Source organism: Pyrus communis, chromosome 8 (assembly GCF_041283825.1).
Source record: "Pyrus communis isolate YQ-2024b chromosome 8, ASM4128382v1, whole genome shotgun sequence".
Lineage (NCBI taxonomy): Eukaryota > Viridiplantae > Streptophyta > Magnoliopsida > Rosales > Rosaceae > Pyrus > Pyrus communis.
Genome location: NC_142572.1, coordinates 9,970,593 through 9,989,440, shown reverse-complemented (window position 1 = coordinate 9,989,440; position 18,848 = coordinate 9,970,593). Strand labels below are relative to the sequence as shown.

General features: G+C 39.9%; 1 protein-coding gene and 1 pseudogene across 1 annotated transcript; one reads left to right on the top strand and one right to left on the bottom strand.

The window, feature by feature from the left end:
* LOC148695066 (uncharacterized) overlaps positions 1-14,518 on the top strand; it is an 86,604-nt pseudogene extending 72,086 nt beyond the window's left edge.
* Positions 14,519-16,160: 1,642 nt separating this feature from the next.
* Positions 16,161-18,438, bottom strand: LOC148695065 (uncharacterized). The gene is made up of 2 exons (XM_088698298.1): positions 16,788-18,438; positions 16,161-16,409 (listed from the first exon to the last, which is right to left on the bottom strand). Exons 1-2 carry the CDS (start codon positions 17,550-17,552, stop codon positions 16,161-16,163), a joined length of 1,014 nt encoding a protein of 337 aa, XP_088554424.1. The 5' UTR covers positions 17,553-18,438.
* Between the last annotated feature and the right edge of the window lie 410 nt (positions 18,439-18,848).

Sequence of the window (18,848 nt, the reverse complement as noted above, 5' to 3'; positions counted from 1 at the left end):
CACGTGGTAGTGCAGATGCGGCTCCTTTTGACAAAGCTGCACGCGTTTTCTGAAAAGCAGAGAAAGCGTCGCCGGACTTTGCGCTTGTCGGCTAAAGATGTGTAGTTGCGATGATGGCCTCCACGTGTTGTCTGAAAAGAAGAAATCTTTTGACAAAGTTGAACGCGTCTTCTGAAAAGCCGAGAACGCGTCGCCAAAATTACGCCGGAAATTCCGGCTTTTTGAATCGGTGGACGCGTCGCCTTGGCTTTTTATAGAGCTATCGATCACCACAACAAACACACTCTGAAGAATTCCCATTCTTGAAAATCGACTCCGGCCCTTTGAAATTTAACTCCATCCCTTCTCTTTGAACACTTTCGAAAAAATGGCAAACCCATCGAACCTTAGCTTGGAATTGAGCCTTAGCAGTGATACGGGCGAGCCGCGTCAAGGTAACGTATGGCGCCCTTCTTTCTTATCTTCTAACGGTCCTCTTTCAGGTGAAGACTCCGTGATGCAGGACGCCACAACAGCTACAATAGTAGCTAGGAACCTCCTCACTCCAAAAGATAGTAGGCTGCTGTCAGGACGGTCCGATGAGTTGGCCGTTTAAGAGTCCCTCGCACTTAGTGTTCAGTGTGCGAGTTCTGTGTCCAACATGGGCCAACGCCTGCTTGCCCGCTCCCGTCAGGTGGAATCATTGATGGCAGAGGTGGATAGTCTTAAGCAAGAGATCCAGCAGCTAAAGTACGAGAATAGAAGTTTGCAAGTGCTTGCCAACAACTATTCGACGGGCATGAAGAGGAAGCTTGATGAGCTGCAAGAGTCTGAAGGTCGGATTCACAGTGACCGTCAAAGGTTTTCGTCTTTCCTCCAGAGGCACCTTTTTCCGGGCTCATCCAGCGCTTGGCCAAGTATTGAGGCCTGGAATGCTCTAGCTCCGATGCCTCCCGCTCCGATGCCTCCTGCTCCGATGCCTTCCGCTCCAATGCCTTCCGCTCCGATGCCTTCTGCTTCAAAGCCTTCTGCTTCGACGCCTCGTAGTGGGGCTTCACGTAAACAACCTTTGTGAAGCTCCATCTTTCTCCATGTTTAGTATTTTATTTAATATATGAAATTTTTTTTTTTTTTTTTTTTTTTTTTTTTTTTTGCATTGGGTTGCCTCCCAAGTAGCGCTTTCTTTTACGTCTTGCAGCCGGACGAAGAACCCAATCACTCCAGGATATGTTCACGAATCGGATGAGAACTCCGAGTCATGAACTAGTACCTAAAACAAGAAACAAAACAAGATTAAGAATCTGGAATAAAATAAAAACAAACGAAAATAAAACAATCCAAGGGATTAGCAAATTTTCTAATCCCCGGCAACGGCGCCAAAATTTGATGCGTGATTTATACGCACACAAATTAAACCCTCTTTTCGTCAAATTGTAGTATATGTATAAGTAGGGATCGTTCTAGACCGGGGATTAGGAGGGATTGTTAACCACTTGGATTTGACTCAAAAACGTAAAATAACAATATGAAACACTATACTAGACTCAAAGAATGCAAAACTAAACTTTAAAACACTAAAACAAACGAAAAGACTCAAACATCACCCAAAACACTCAAAACTGCCTTAAAATCACTTTTTGGGCAGTTTTGAGCACTTTGGTGAATTTGGACGAATTTATGTAACAAATTTAATCAAAACACTTAGAAACATAAACTAAGACACTTTCTAACTAAATTGGACAATAAAGTAAAGGGGGATTTAGATTTATACGAGAATTGAAATAACAAAACAAGTTAATAAACTAAACAGATTGTAAAACGAATTTGATGGAATGGAATGAATGGATGATAGAATGGCTAAGGGGTTCATCTCCATACATGTTATACTTGCATAATAAACGATTTCCAATTGCATTTCAACAAATCATTAATTCTCAACACCCCAAGTTAACCGTGATGCACTAATTAACCTTCAAATCTTCCTAACGTTATTGAATTGGATGATTGCATACGACAACCCAAAACATTCCCCACAAGTCCCCTACTGATGCGAAATATATAAGCACACAAATTAAACCCTCTTTTCGACAATTGTAGTATAGATATAAGTAGGGATCGTTCTAGGCCGGGGATTAGGAGGGATTGCTAATCTAATGAAAATTGACTCAAAGATGTGAAAATATGTTTTAAAACACTTTAAATAGACTCACAAGACTCTTACTAACTTATATAACTCAAAACAAACTTTAAAGACTCAAAACAACCAAAAACAACCACAAAGACTCAATTTAGACTCTATGACTTAATTTGGACGAAAATACACTTGGTTTTGACTCTAAAGACTCAAAAAGACTCTTTTGGACAGATTTGGAACAAATAAGAAAGGGGGTTTTGATTTTGGACGAATTTAAAAGAAAACAAGTGACTTAAAACTTTAAAACAGATTTTGGACGAAAATAAGAAAAACTAATGGATGATGGGATAGCCAAGGGATACTTCTCCACACATGATACTTTCTAACATAAATTGATTTCCAGTTGCTTTTCCAATAAACCATGAACCTCAACACCCCAGATTAACCGTGACATCACTAATTAACCCTCAGATTTCCCTTAAGTTAGTGGATTGGATGACATCATACGACAACCCAAAGCATTCTTCAAAAAGTCCCCTACATGACATCATAATAGAGATACGGTTAAAGATCATTACGTTCAATGGAAACCATAAGTATTGACAAAGCACTTGTAACTATGACATCATGATACGCATGCTAGGAATTTACTTAACATGATTGTGAAAACAACCTTAACTACTTATGAATATAAGTTTGTGACGATTATGTGAAACACCCTTATATTCTAGCCCCAAATTCAAGCATGCAAATTAAGTAGGCCTCCCTAATAAACATACAAGAATAAGTTATCCATCAAACGGTTAAGTAAATTGCATTCACAATTTATGAAATCACAACTGGAATTAATCAACTCATATTATAAATGTAATCATGGTTTCAAAGCATCCCTAGGCTAAAACGAGTTTAGCCTCTCATGTTCATGACAAAACAAAGCAATATAGATTTAAACATTAACAATAAAGGATAGATTACACCTAGAAACGTCCAACACTCCAACTTGAATGCACAAACGCCCAAGGCTTGGTCTTCCTTCTCCTCCTCCTTGCTAGGTCACGGCACAAGGGTCTATGGTGAGTTTGTGGACGATTTTCTGGTTTTTAGATGGTTTTAGGTATATATGGTGGTGCGGCAAGGGGTTATGGTGGTGTATGGAGGTTGGAATGGATGTATGGAAGTAGGGGAATGATGGATGGGTGGTTGCAAGGTCACGGCAAAGGTTGATTTCTGAAGGGATGTATGAATGTTGTGTGAAGGGATGGTGGTGAACTAAAGGGTGCGGCAAGGCTGTTTATATAGGCTATTTTGGCACACTTAGTGAAGGAAAAGGATTGCCTAATCCCATTGTAAAAAGGTTAACTCAAGGCAGAAATCAAGTGGGAATGGGAATAGGAATTTCGGCTAGGAATTAGGGAGTTCTAGAAGGCTAGGTGCGGCACACATGTAGGGATAGGATTAGGTGTTCTAGAAACTGTATTTAAGGCAGATTTCCTAATCCTAAAGGGCCTAGGACATGTGATATAGGAGTAGGAAAAGGATTGTGATTCCTAAACCTACAAGGAATGGTGATTTGCGGCAATGGTATGGATGAGTCTTCTAGAAACTGAAATAGGTGTTTAAATGTGTAATTGATTCTCCCTAAGTAGCTAGGTTTAGGTCCCAATCTGATTTGGATAGGATAGAATAGGATAATGTTAGAGATAGGATAGGATAGGGTTTCTAGGATAGGATAAGATAAGGTTGGATAAGGTTCCTTGTTTCTTGCTTCTTCCTTATCTTCATTGGAGTAGAACTTCTTCCACCAGATTTGTAGCCTTTCCTAGCTCTTCTTGTCTTCAATTTCGTCCATCCTCTTTGCTCCTATGTTAAGCTATCCAATCCATGCCCAAAAATGCTCCAAATAGCCTCAAAATGCACTTTATTGCTCCCTTTGCCATTAGAACCTAAAAACACACGAAAATACTTTAAAAGACTAAAACAACTATGAATTAATAACATAAATGCATGAAAACAAGCTAAGTATGTCGCCTAAATATGCTCCTATCACCTACATGATTGCATAATAGAGATACAAGCAAGAATCATTACGCTCTATGAAAATTATAAGTGTTGACGGGGCATTCGTTACTATGATTGCATGAAACTTATGCCAAGAATTCGTTTAACGCGATTGTTTATAAGCAACCTCCACTACTTGTGAATATAAGTTCATAACTATTAGGTGAAACTCACTTATATTCTAGCGTCATATTCATGCATGAAAATTAAGCGTGCACTCTCAATAAACATACATAAATAGGTTATCAATAAAACAGTTAAACAAATTGAATTCACAACTTATGAAACGTAATTAGAAGTAATCAAATCAAAATGCAAGCATAAACATATATTTCGAATTACCCCCTAGCCAAGGGGGTTTTAGTTCCTCATGGTACAAAACAAAGAGAATCAAAGAAACACCTAAACATTCCAACAACTCAAACTTGAATTGTATGAACGTTTAGGTCCTCTTCTCTTCCATTCCTCATTCGTACAAAACAAAGAGTATTGAAATTAAATATTGAAATCAAAGAAACACCTAAACATTCCAACAACTCAAACTTGAATTGTATGAACGTTTAGGCACTCTTCTCTTCCTCTTCGTTGTAGCACAAGGTCTAAGGATAGTTTGATGGTGTGAATGGTTTGGGTAGTGGTGAAAATGGAAGGATGGTGTTTGGATTTGTAGGGAGACTCACGGCACAAAGGGGGAAGTGTTTGTGGTATATACAATGGATGAATTTCTGAAATGGAAGTGTGGGATGAAATGTGTATGAATGAGAATGAATTAGTGTTGTGTGAAGTGTGTATGGTTTTTATAGGGAGATGAATGGATGGGAGAGGGAACATGACAGCTAGGTTAAGTGAATGCATGTGCAAAACAGCTAGGATGGCTGAAATTGTAAGGGGAATGCATGTGCAATGTTGGAAATCTGATGGGAGAAAGGTGGATGCATGTGTTGGCTGATTTAAAGAATGTGAGGGAATGATGAAAGGGGAAACATGACAGCTAGGATGAATGCATGTGGAGTGCATGTGCAATGTTTTAAAGGATGGAATGCATGTGAATATGCTAGAAATCTGATGGGAATGAATGATTAAATGTGAATGGCTGATTAGAATCTAGGGTGCATGTGGGTTAGAAATGCATGTGGGTGAATGTTTGAATGATTAAAGGGGAAACATGACAGCTAGGTTGGTTGGTGGCTTCCATGGAGGTGTGGAATGATGGAATTGCACAAGGGGAATGCATGTGCACGGTTTTGGTGTGGAGAAATGATTATGGATGCATATGTTGAATGATTTCTTGGTGAGGGATGTGGAGTGGCTGGAATGATGAAAGAATAAAGGGTGCATGTGGGTTAATTAATTAAAGGGAGTGCATGTGCAATGTTGTTGTTGGTGCAATGATGGAGGAACAAGTGCATGTGGCTGAAATGTGGAAGGTGTGTGGCTACTTCAAGTAGGAATCCTTGTGACATCAACTCTTCAATTTCGTCCATTCCTTTTGCTCCAAGTATAAGTTATCCCTTCCAAGTCCAATTTTGCTCCAAAATGCTCCAAAATGCATCTTTTTGCTTCCTTAGCCACATGAACCTAAAAACACACGAAAATGGCTTAAACGCCAAAAACAACTATGAATTAACAATATAAATGCACGAAAACAAGCTAAGTAAGTCGCCTAAATATGCTCCTATCAGATATCAGAACGACGCCTCTTCGATTTCTGAGCAGACGCCCCTTCGATTTCTGAACGACGCCTCTTTGCTTTCTGAACGACACGTAGTAGTGCGTATGCGGCTCCTTTTGACAAAGCTGCACGCGTTTTCTGAAAAGCAGAGAAAGCGTCGCCGGACTTTGCGCTTGTCGGCTAAAGATGTGTAGTTGCGATGATGGCCTCCACGTGTTTTCTGAAAAGAAGAAAACTTTTGACAAAGTTGAACACGTCTTCAGAAAAGCCGAGAAAGCGTCGCCAAAATTACGCCGGAAATTCCGGCTTTTTGAATCGGTGGACACGTCGCCTTGGCTTTTTATAGAGCTATCGATCACCGCCAACAAACACACTCTGAAGATTTCCCATTCTTGAAAATCGACTCCGGCCCTTTGAAATTTAACTCCATCCCTTCTCTTTGAACACTTTTGAAAAAATGGCAAACCCATCGAACCTTAGCTTGGAATTGAGCCTTAGCAGTGATACGGGCGCGCCGCGTCAAGGTAACGTATGGCGCCCTTCTTTTTTATCTTCTAACGGTCTTCTTACAGGTGAAGACTCCGTGATGCAGGACGCCACAACAGCTACAATAGTAGCTAAGAACCTCCTCACTCCAAAAGATAGTAGGCTGCTGTCAGGACGGTCCGATGAGTTGGCCGTTCAAGAGTCCCTCGCACTTAGTGTTCAGTGTGCGAGTTCTGTGTCCAACATGGGCCAACGCCTGCTTGCTCGGTCCCGTCAGGTGGAATCATTGATGGCAGAGGTGGAAAGACTTAAGCAAGAGATCCAGCAGCTTAAGTACGAGAATAGAAGTTTGCATGTGCTTGCAAATAACTATTCGTCGGGGATGAAGAGGAAGCTTGATGAGCTGCAAGAATCTGAGGGTCGAATTCACAGTGACCGTCAAAGGCTTGCGTCTTATCTCCAGAGGCACCTTTTTCCTGGGTCATCCAGCACTTGGCCAAGTATTGAGGCCTGGAATGCTCTAGCTCCGATGCCTTCCGCTCCGATGCCTTCCGCTTCGATGCCTTCCGCTCCGATGCCTTCCGCTTCGATGCCTTCCGCTACTATGCCTCCCGCTTCTATGCCTTCCGCTTCGACGCCTCGTAGTGGGGCTTCACGTAAACAACCTTTGTGAAGCTCCACTTTTCTCCATGTTTAGTATCTTTTTTTTTTTTTTTCTTTTTTTTTTCTTTTTTTTTTTTTTGAACATGCTTTGTTTTATTTAGTGCATTGGGTTGCCTCCCAAGTAGCGCTTTCTTTTACGTCTTGCAGCCGGACGAAGAACCCAATCACTCCAGGATATGTTCACGAATCGGATGAGAACTCCGAGTCATGAACTAGTACCTAAAACAAGAAACAAAACAAGATTAAGAATCTGGAATAAAATAAAAACAAACGAAAATAAAACAATCCAAGGGATTAGCAAATTTTCTAATCCCCGGCAACGGCGCCAAAATTTAATGCGAAAATAGTTAAGCACACAAATTAAACCCTCTTTTTGTCAAATTGTAGTATATGTATAAGTAGGGATCGTTCTGGACCGGGGATTAGGAGGGATTGTTAATCACTTGGATTTGAGTCAAAAACATAAAAACAAAGTTAAAAACGTTCACAAAGACTCAAAGCACTCAAAACAAGTTCAAAAGACTCAAAACTGCCTAAAAACACTAACTAGGCAGTTTCTGACCTTAAACCCAATGTTGGACGAATTTAAGATTATGGCTTGATTCAAACATAAAATAACAATATAAAACACTATACTAGACTCAAAGAATGCAAAACTAAACTTTAAAACACTAAAACAAACCAAAAGAATCAAAACAACACAAACACACTCAAATCTGCCTAAAAACCACTTTCTGGGCAGATTTGAGCACAAACACAAATTTGGACGAATTTGTGTAACAAAATGACTCAAAACTCTTATAAACACAAACTAAGACACTTTCTAACTAAATTAGACAATAAAGTAAAGGGGGATTTTAATTTGACGAAAATTGAAATAACGAAACAAGTTTAATAAACTAGACAGAATGTAAATATGAATGCGATGAAAATGAATGGATGAATGCTAGCTAGAAGGTTCTTCTCCACACATGTTACACTTGCATAATAAAATGATTTCCAATTGCATTTCAATAAACCATGAATTCTCAACACCCCAAGTTAACCGTGATGCACTAATTAACCTTCAAATCTTCCTAACGTTATTGAATTGGATGGGTTAGCGCATACAACAATAAAAAACATTCCCCACAAGTCCCCTACATGATTGCATAATAGAGATACAAGCAAGAATCATTACGCTCTATGAAAATTATAAGTGTTGACGAGGCATTCGTTACTATGGAATACGCATGAAACTTATGCCAAGAATTCGTTTAACGCGATTGTTTATAAGCAACCTCCACTACTTGTGAATATAAGTTCGTAACTATTAGGTGAAACTCACTTATATTCTAGCGTCATATTCATGCATGAAAATTAAGCGTGCACTCTCAATAAACATACATAAATAAGTTATCAATCAAACGGTTAAACAAATTGAATCACAACTTATGAAACGCAATTAGAAGTAATCAAATCAAAATGCAAGCATAAACATATATTTCGAATTTCCTCATAACTTTGAAATCAAAGAAACACCTAAACATTCCAACAACTCAAACTTGAATTGTATGAACATTTAGGCACTCTTCTCTTCCATTCCTCATACGTACAAAACAAAGAGTATTGAAATTAACATTGAAATCAAAGAAACACCTAAACATTCCAACAACTCAAACTTGAATTGTATGAACGTTTAGGCACTCTTCTCTTCCTCTTCGTTGTAGCACAAGGTCTAAGGATAGTTTGATGGTGTGAATGGTTTGGGGAGTGGTGAAAATGGAAGGATGGTGTTTGGATTGTAAGGGAAACTCACGGCACAAAGGGGGAAGTGTTGGTGGTATGTACAATGGAATGGAAGTGTTTATGGAATGGATGAATTTCTGGCACAAAGGCCTTATTTCTGTGGTGAATGGATCCCCCCCTTTGTGGCTGCAATGAAGGGTTATTTATAGGTGAAATGGGGGGAACATGACAGCTAGGAGGGTGGTGGAAATCTGGAATGATGATGGGAGATGCATGTGGCTGATTTATGCATGTGATTAAAGGGTGGAAATGCATGTGCTTTGAATAAGTGGCTGCATGTGCAAGGGGACAATCTGGAAATGAGATGGGAGATGCATGTGGCTGATTTGAATGTGTTTGCATGTGACTTAAAGCTAGGGTGAATGATGATAAATGCATGTGGATGGAAATAATGAAGGGTGAATGTGCATGTGCTGCAATGGGTTGGGAAAACATGTGAGGGAATGATTAAGGTGAATGAATAATGAAATGGGAAAGCATGTGCAAAAGGGGAATGCATGTGGCTGCAAGGTTTTGTGTTAGGTGATGGGTGCATGTTAAGTGATAAGTGATTATGATAAGTGATATGATAAGTGATGATGATAAGTGATAAGTGATAAGTGATAAGTGATATGATATGTGGTTATGATAAGTGATAAGTGGTGATGATAAGTAATGATATGTGTGAGTGTGGCTGAAATGAAGGAGTGGAATGTTGGAATGTTATGCACGGCTAAGGAAATTGGAAAGGTTTAAATGTCCTAAAACTAAAGGGAACAAGGTTCCAACACTTTGGTCTTCAATTAGGTCTTCAATTTCGTCCAACACTTTGGCGCTATGCATAAGCTATCCATCCTTAGCCCAAAAGTGCTCCAAAAGTCTCCAAAATGCATCTTTTTGCTCCTTTAGCCCTTTAGACCTACAAACACACGAAAATAGCTTAAAGGACTAAAATAACTAAAGAAACATAACGTAAATGCACGAGAACAAGCCATTTAAGTCGCATGAATATGCGCCTATCAGATGAATATGCATCGCAAACAAATTATTCCTAACAAATTCTCTATATGAACAGCATGATAAAGACATAAGTTAGAATCATTACGTTCTTTGGAAATCATAAGCATCGACAAGGCATTTGTAACTATGAAAAGCATGATACTCTTGCCAGGAATCTACATAACATGATCCTGACTAGCGACCTTCACTACTTGTGAATATAAATTCATAACGATTAGGTGAAACAAACTTATATCCTAGCACCAAATTCAAGCATGCAAATTAAGCGTGCACTCTCAATCAACATACAAGAATAAGTTCTAAATCAAACGGTTAAGCAAATTGTATTCACGACTTATGCACCAATAACTGGAAGTAATCAACTTAATTCACATATATAATCATGGTTTCGAATACACCCTTAGCCAAAACGAATTTAGCCAATCATTCTCAAAGCAAAACAAAGATTACATGAATTAAACATTGAAATTTAAGATAGAATACACCTAAAATTGTTCAACAACTCAGAATGAAGAGCCAAACAATTGTGTGAAACTGTCTCCTTTCCTTTGCTTGCGGCAGATTGGATGATGATGGTTTCTGGGCTGTTTTGATGATGTAGAATGGATTTTGGGTGGTGTAGAGGCACGGCAAGGGGTGTAGGTTGAGTGTGGATGGGTGTTTGATGGTTGGAAGGTGGTGGAGAACTCGGCAAAGAGGTGGAAGAAGGTGGAGCGGCTGCTTGTATTTTCTGGGCGCTAGAATGGTGTTTTGGGGTGTTTTTCTGCCCTAGGGTGTTTTTGGACGAATTTCTGTGATGAATGATGAATGGCTGCGTAGGTTATCTCTTGGGGGGTGCGGCACACTAATGGGTATATTTATATAGCATGGCCGAAACCCTAGCAAACAGATTTAGGGTTAACCTAGCTGATACAAGTGTTTTTGGGCCCCTAAGTTGCGGCATGGGTTTGGGAATTAAGTCCTAGCCCAATTGGTTTCAGATATGGACTTACACAATCCAAATCCAAGAGAAAAAGGGCCAATTAAAATCAGAATCCAATTAGAAATAGGTTAAGAATTTTCGTCCAAAATTGGGCCTTCTAGAAACTAAGTGTCTTATGGCTGATTTTGGGTATTCTAGAAGGCATAAAAGAGGGAAAGGTGTGGCACCCTTTTAGGGTCAGATAGGGCCTCTAGAAATTAGGTTTTTAGGTCCACTTGTAGCTAGGATTAAGGTGGAACAAGATTAGGTTAGGACAAGATAGGATAAGGTTTGGATAAGATAAGGTTGGATAAGGTTTTGGATAATGTTTCCTCTTTTCTTGCACTTTCCTTATCTTCTTTGTCATGAACTTTCCTTTTCTGATTTGTAACATGTTTCTAACCTCTTTTGACTCCAAATTCGTCCATCCACCTTGCTCCATATACAAGCTATCCATAATAAGCCCAAAACTGCTTTAAAAGGCTCCAAAATGCATCATTTTGCCAAAATACGTCTTATGAACCTGAAAACACACAAAAGAGGCTTAAAGAACTAAAATAACTAAGAACTAATAACATAAATGCACGAAAACAAGCAACTAAGTCGCATAAATATGCTCCTATCAAATTCCCCCACACTTAACTTTTGCTAGTCCTCGAGCAAAACGGAAAAACAAAACAAAACCTAAACCTTCCAACAATGGTCTCAGGGATTCTTAATGCACATGACATGTTCAAGATCATTACTCACATAGATTTTAGTCATCCTTACGCTTAGGTACATACGTAATCATAATCACTACTTACTAGTTCTCATTTAATCAATTTAAAACAACATTTGAATGTAGTAATATGCCTTAGAGAATTCACTTAATTCCTTACAAGATACTCTCTTATTTTCACATAGAATTTCTGGTTACACACCCTACACTAAGTATATGTGAGAAGATTGATGTAAATATGAAACTAAACACCCACATATGTTTATAACAAGGAAAGCACTTTTCTGGGATGTATATGAATATGATCTCATGAAAGGAATGCTACTAATTAGATGCGAGAACCAGGGTCACCATATGCTTACATCAATTCCAAACTCCACATTATTTAAAACATAATGATCAAGATTAAAGCATAAGGGTTGTAATGGGTTAAGGGCGATTGGCTAACAATGAAAGGTAAGGATAACAAAAGTTCTTTAAGCAATAGCAAGCAAAGTATTGAAATTTGACACTTAGAATCACTTATGATTACATAAACTCACTTAGACACACAGGGGGAAAAATTCACACAACTCTTAGGGCCATATTCCACGTTTTGGGCCCTTTCTTCAACTACCACAAACATGTGAGCATATTTTCACTTATTTCATACTCTTTTTCTTTCTTTTCACAACTTTTTCTTTTCTTTTTCTTTTTCCACGATTTTTTTTTTTTCATGCCTTATTTCTTTTCGTGGCATATCAACACACACACACAAATTCCCCCACACTTGTTGTTTTGCATACTCGAAAGGATTCCCTCTAAGTCATGCTTACTATGCTTCAAGAACAAGGGTATGGGTGGTCCTAATCTAGGCTAGGTAGGGATGATATGGGTAAACAAGGAACAAAGGATAACAATGGCTGAATGGGGGTTATGACCTACAATATATAGTGCATGGGTTGGCTGTTTGGTTGATGGCTTCACTACACACTTCATCTTGATATATATTATGCACTCAATATCATGCTTTGAATGGAATGGATGCAAGTTCTAGCATTTGGAACTAAGTGATGAAACGCCTTCTAATTAGCAACCAAGCAAGAATAATGAGATCATGCAACGAGTTTGAAAACAAGAATCACAGATTAATACTCTCCAAAGAATGTTTAAAGCTCAAGTCTCTCAGGGTTGTAATGTTATTCTAAGTTCCTTCCTTCAAGCATATTACAAAAACTTATTTTTTTATCTTTGGGATTAAACATGAATTCATAAACAACAACTATAACCAAGTATAAACCAAGAATATATCAACTTCCATCCATGTTTATAACACTCTTTCACAGCCATGCACATAAAAATCAAATCCTCATCATTGTGTTGGAAGGTATCCTAAGACACAAACACACAAAAACAAACACAAAACTGACTCTTTTTAGTTGTTTCAAACTGTTTTTCGGATTTTTCAAAATAACACATAAAAAGACTTCAAAACATGTTAAAAACACTCAAAAACAGTGGGAAACAAGTTTAGACATGTTAGGTGGTAATACCCTACGAATTTCATGCAAAAATATCTCAAAACAGAATGTTACCCCCCTCCCCCCACACTTAAACTAAACATTGTCCTCAATGTTTTAGACACAATTGAACACATTACACATAACATAAAGTAAGCAACAAAGGAAAGGGTTTAGGGACGCAAATCTGAGTGTGGAGCGATTCCCAAGTTCTACCTTTGTTGATTGCATGGGTTGCCTCCCAAGTAGCGCTTTCTTTTACGTCTTGCAGGCGGACGATGCCACATTGATCAACCTTCATGGGAACCCACGGCATAGTGGGTTGTCTCCTCCACATCATGTTCTACAAAGCTCTCGTAGTATGGCTTCAAGCGATGCCCATTCACCTTGAACTCTTGACCTGTTTTGAAACTACGAACTTCGACTGCACCATGAGGAAAAACATTAGTAATAACAAAGGGTCCAATCCAACGTGAACGTAATTTACCCGGAAATAGACGAAGACGAGAATTAAACAACAACACTTTTTGTCCAACAGAGAAGGACTTGGTGCGAATCATCTTGTCATGAAAGGCCTTTGTCTTTTCCTTGTAAAGTCGAGCATTCTCGTAAGCTTCATTCCGTATTTCCTCAAGTTCATTCAATTGAAGCTTACGATGAATTCCCGCCTCATCTACATCCATGTTGAACTTCCTCACGGCCCAATGAGCCTTGTGCTCCAACTCCACAGGTAAGTGACATGGTTTTCCATACACAAGCCGAAAGGGGGACATTCCTATGGGTGTTTTGTAGGCGGTCCTATAAGCCCACAATGCATCCTCTAACCTCAAGCTCCAATCTTTTCTTGTTGGGCCAACCGTCTTCTCAAGAATCTGTTTTATCTCGCGATTCGACACCTCGGCTTGCCCGCTTGTTTGAGGATGATAGGGTGTCGAAACCCTATGTGTAACGTTGTACTTCTTGAGCAGTGCCTCGATTGTGCAATTACAAAAATGTGAACCTCCATCACTTATAAGGACTCGAGGCATTCCAAACCTAGCAAAAATGTTAGACTTCACAAAATCTGCAACCACTTTGGAATCGTTAGTACGGGTGGCTTTTGCTTCCACCCATTTGGAAACATAATCCACCGCCAACAAGATATAGAGAAAACCATGTGAGGAAGGAAAAGGACCCATAAAATCAATTCCCCACACATCAAATATTTCAACAGAAAGTATAGGGTTTTGTGGCATTTGATCCTTAACACTTATATTACCCATTCGTTGACAACGATCACATGTAAGGCAAAATGTCCTAGCATCCCTAAAAATGGTTGGCCAATAAAACCCACATTCTAAGACTTTAAGGGCAGTGCGTTGGGTGCCAAAATGTCCCCCACATGCATATGAATGACAGAATGTTAAAATAGATTGAAACTCAGATTCATTCACACAACGTCGTACAATTTGATCAGGACAAAATTTCCAAAGGTATGGGTCATCCCAAACATAAAACCTAGCATCCTTTTTAAGCTTATCACGTTGATTCCTATTAATTGTGCTAGGGGTATGTTTAGACACCAAAAAGTTCACCAAATCTGCATACCAAGGCTCACTTACCTGGATAGACATTAATTGCTCATCGGGAAAGGTTTCAGAAATTGGCGATGCTTCCTCATGTACCATTCGACTTAGATGGTCAGCCACCACATTCTCCACGCCCTTCTTATCCCGAATCTCAATGTCAAACTCTTGTAAAAGCAACAGCCATCGAATTAGTCTAGGCTTGACCTCCTTTTTCGTGAGCAAATACTTGAGAGCTGCATGATCAGTAAAAATAATAACTTTAGTACCAAGTAAGTATGACCGAAACTTATCTAATGCAAATACCACAGCAAGTAATTCTTTTTCAGTGGTTGAGTTATTTAATTGAGCATCATTTAGTGTCCTAGATGCATAATAAATAACATGAGGTTGTTTGTTCTTTCGCTGCCCCAAAACAGCACCAATCGCATAGTCCGAAGCATCGCACATCAACTCGAATGGAAGGCTCCAATCTGGAGGTGTGATAATGGGAGCCGAAGTGAGAGCCTCCTTTAAGTGCTTGAATGCCGTGGAGCATGCATCATCAAACTCGAAAGCCACCTCTTTTTGAAGCAATCGGCATAGTGGCTGTGCAATCTTGGAGAAATCCTTTATGAAACGCCTATAAAAACCTGCGTGACCAAGAAACGAACGAACCTCTCTAACCGAAGTTGGAGAGGGTAGGTGACGAACAAGGTCTACCTTAGATTTATCCACTTCAATGCCTTTTTCAGAAATAATATGTCCTAGAACAATACCTTGCTTAACCATGAAGTGACATTTTTCCCAATTAAGCACAAGATTCGTTTCAACACAACGTTTCAAAATTAAGGTCAGATTATTCAAGCAATGATCGAATGAATTACCAAACACGCTAAAATCATCCATGAATATCTCAATAATCTTCTCCACATAATTAGAAAATATACTCACCATGCATCGTTGAAATGTCGCAGGGGCATTGCACAAACCAAATGGCATACGCCTATATGCAAAGGTGCCAAAGGGGCACGTGAAGGTTGTCTTTTCTTGGTCCTCCGGAGCTATCACAATTTGGTTATATCCGGAATATCCATCAAGAAAGCAATAAAATTTATAACCGACTAACCTTTCTAGCATTTGGTCCAGGAATGGCAATGGAAAGTGATCCTTCCTTGTCATGGCATTTAACTTCCTGTAATCAATACAAACACGCCAACCTGTCACAACACGAGTGGGTACAAGCTCTTGTTCATCATTCTTCACCACCGTGACTCCGGACTTCTTTGGAACAACCTGCACGGGTGACACCCAACGACTATCAGAAATAGGATATATAACACCACAATCAAGCAATTTTATAACCTCATTTTTTACTACTTCCAACATGGGTGGATTAAGGCGACGTTGAGCTTCACGAGATGGCTTGGCTCCCTCCTCCAAAAGGATGCGATGCATGCACATGGTGGGACTAATGCCTTTGATATCCGCCAAGGTCCATCCAATGGCAGATTTGTGCTCCTTTAACACCCTTATCAACTTGTCTTCTTCTTGGGCCGTGAGTGAGCTAGATCTGATGACAGGTAGTGTCTAATCTTCTCCCAAGAAAACATACTTCAAGTGACTAGGTAATGGCTTTAACTCAAGTGTACCTGGCTACACAATTGATGGAAGTAACTTGTTAGTCAAAACCGAATCTAAAATTGAGAGTGGAGACTTACCAGAGTGTGAGGGCAATGACTCAAGGGCTGCTTCCATTTCAAACACTTCACTACAAGGGGGCACGGCAATATGGTCAGATTCCATGCCGTGGATTGCAAGGATTCCCCCACCCTCATTTCTTGCTCTTATGCCGTGCGCTAAGGCTACTTCAAGTGCATCTTCGTTCATTCGATTCAAATGTACCTGTGCCAAAGAATCAACAATGTCAATAGCAAAACAAGAATGGTCCTCAATTGGATATTTAATGGTTTCAGAAAGATTAAAACGAATAATGTCCCCATTAAATTCCATGGTTAATGTTCCCGTAAACACATTTATCTTTGTTCTCCCTGTTTTCATGAATGGACGGCCTAGCAAGATTGGCAATGATGGAGCATGGCTCGAATCCTCCATTTCTAAGACATAAAAATCTGCAGGAAAGATAAGATGATTGACCTGCACTAAAACATCCTCAAGGACTCCCTTGGGATAAGCGTTAGAACGATCGACCAATTGAATTATAACGCCATCTTGTTTTAACTCACCAAGGTTCATAGATGCATAAATGGAATATGGCATAACATTAATAGAAGCACCTAAATCTAACATGCATTGCTCAAATCTAGTGTTTCCAATTATGCATGGGATAGTAAAGCTCCCTGGATCCTTACACTTTGGAGGTAACTTTCGTTGCAAAACCGCGGATACATTTTCACTTACTTTCACAACTTCTTTGTTTGAAATTCTTTTCATAGTTGTGCATAACTCTTTTAAAAACTTTGCATACCTGGGCACTTGCTTAATAGCATCAAGTAAAGGAATGTTTACTTGGACTTTTCGAAAGGTATCCAAAATGTCATTTTCGCTTTCTTCCTTCTTCGATTGTGCAAATCTGCGAGGGAAAGGAACATTGGGCAGATTAGTGTTCGAAATCACAACATTTGAGACAACCTTACCTGAGGTGGATGGATGGGAGGTCTTAGATGGCTGCGGCATGGGTGGTGCCACCCTTGCCGTAGGGTAATTTTGCTCCTCTTCTTCGATTTGTATCTTCTCATCTTCCTTGTTTCCCACTTCTTTTCCATTTCTTAGTGTGATAGCTTTTGCAGATTCGAAACCACCCTTGGGATTGACCACCGTAGTGCTTGGTAACTTACCATTTTCACGGAATTGTCCCAAAAGTTCGGCCATTTGGCCCATTTGCTTCTTTAGCTCATTAACCTCCTTTGCTTGGTTCTGCATTCCCTGCGCCATTATGGTTAGTAACTGATATGTTTTATCGTCATTCATAGACGTACCTGAGTTGGTTTGGGATGATTGTGCTTGAGGAGGTGGTTGTGGTGCCATTGGCCTTGGAAAGAAACCCGGGGGTTGTCGAAATCTACTTTGTTGGGCATATTGTGGTGCATCTCTCCATCTGAAATTGGGGTGGTCACGCCATCCCTGATTGTATGTATTGGAGAAAGGATCACCCCTTGGTTGGTTTTGATTCCCATAGCCCACGGCATTGGCAGATTCCCACCCTCCATTCTCAATTAATTGAGGGCATTGATCAGATTAGTGTCCTTGAATGGAGCATACACCACAGATTGTAGTTCCTTGCGTTTTGGGGCCTTCAACAAACTGCGATAACATAGACGTAAGGTTAGCCATTTGGGATTGTAACTCAGAAATAGAACTTACCTCATTTACATGATGTGGCCGTGGGGTGTCTCTCTGCCCAACACCTTCATATTATTGTGCATTGAGTGCTCGATTAGCAATGAGAGTTTTGGCATCCCTAGGTGTCTTGTCCACTAGAGCTCCTCCCACGGATGCATCCAACATTTGCCGTTCAAGTGGTAAAAGACCTTCGTAAAAATATTGAAGAAGTAGCTCCTCCTTCATTTGGTAATGTGGACATGAAGCAACAAGAGTTTTAAAATGTTCATAATAAGTTGGAAAAGATTCACCTTGGCTTTGCTGAATTCCACTAATCTTCTTGCGAAGAAGAATGACTCGTGATGTCGGAAAGAACTTCTCTAAGAAGGCTCGCTTCATACTCTCCCATGATGTGACAGTTCCGGGAGCCAACTCATACAACTAATCCTTGGCCTTCTCCAACAAAGAAAAAGGAAAAGCCTTCATCTTCAATATGTTGCTGTCCACGTTCACCGGTGTCATACTTGAGCATACGACTTCGAACTCCTTTAAATGCTTATTGGGGTCCTCCATTGATAACCCATGGAACTTGGGTATATGATGTAGCAAACTGGACTTCAACTCAAATTCATCGGCCTTCTCAGGGGCTGCCCTAGGGTATTGGATGCAAAGAGGGGCTGCATTGGCCAAACGCGAGGCAGAAAGCTCCTTGATGGGTCGATTGTCCACTGCCATGGTTGGTACTTCCTCTTCAAACCTTGCCGTGGCCTCCTCTTCAACCTCAACTTCTTGCTCTTCTAATTCAGGTTCGGGACTAGGAGGATTAGACGCTTGCAATTTCTTTTTCCTTCTCAAAGTCCTCTCGAAATCACCGTCAAGGTCGAAGATATGCTCACGAACAGGTTGTGAGCTACGGGTCATAAACTATTACCTGCACACAAGAGCAAACAAGGTTAGCAATCAACCTAATAGACTCGGCACAAGTAAGGAAATAAGGTGCCT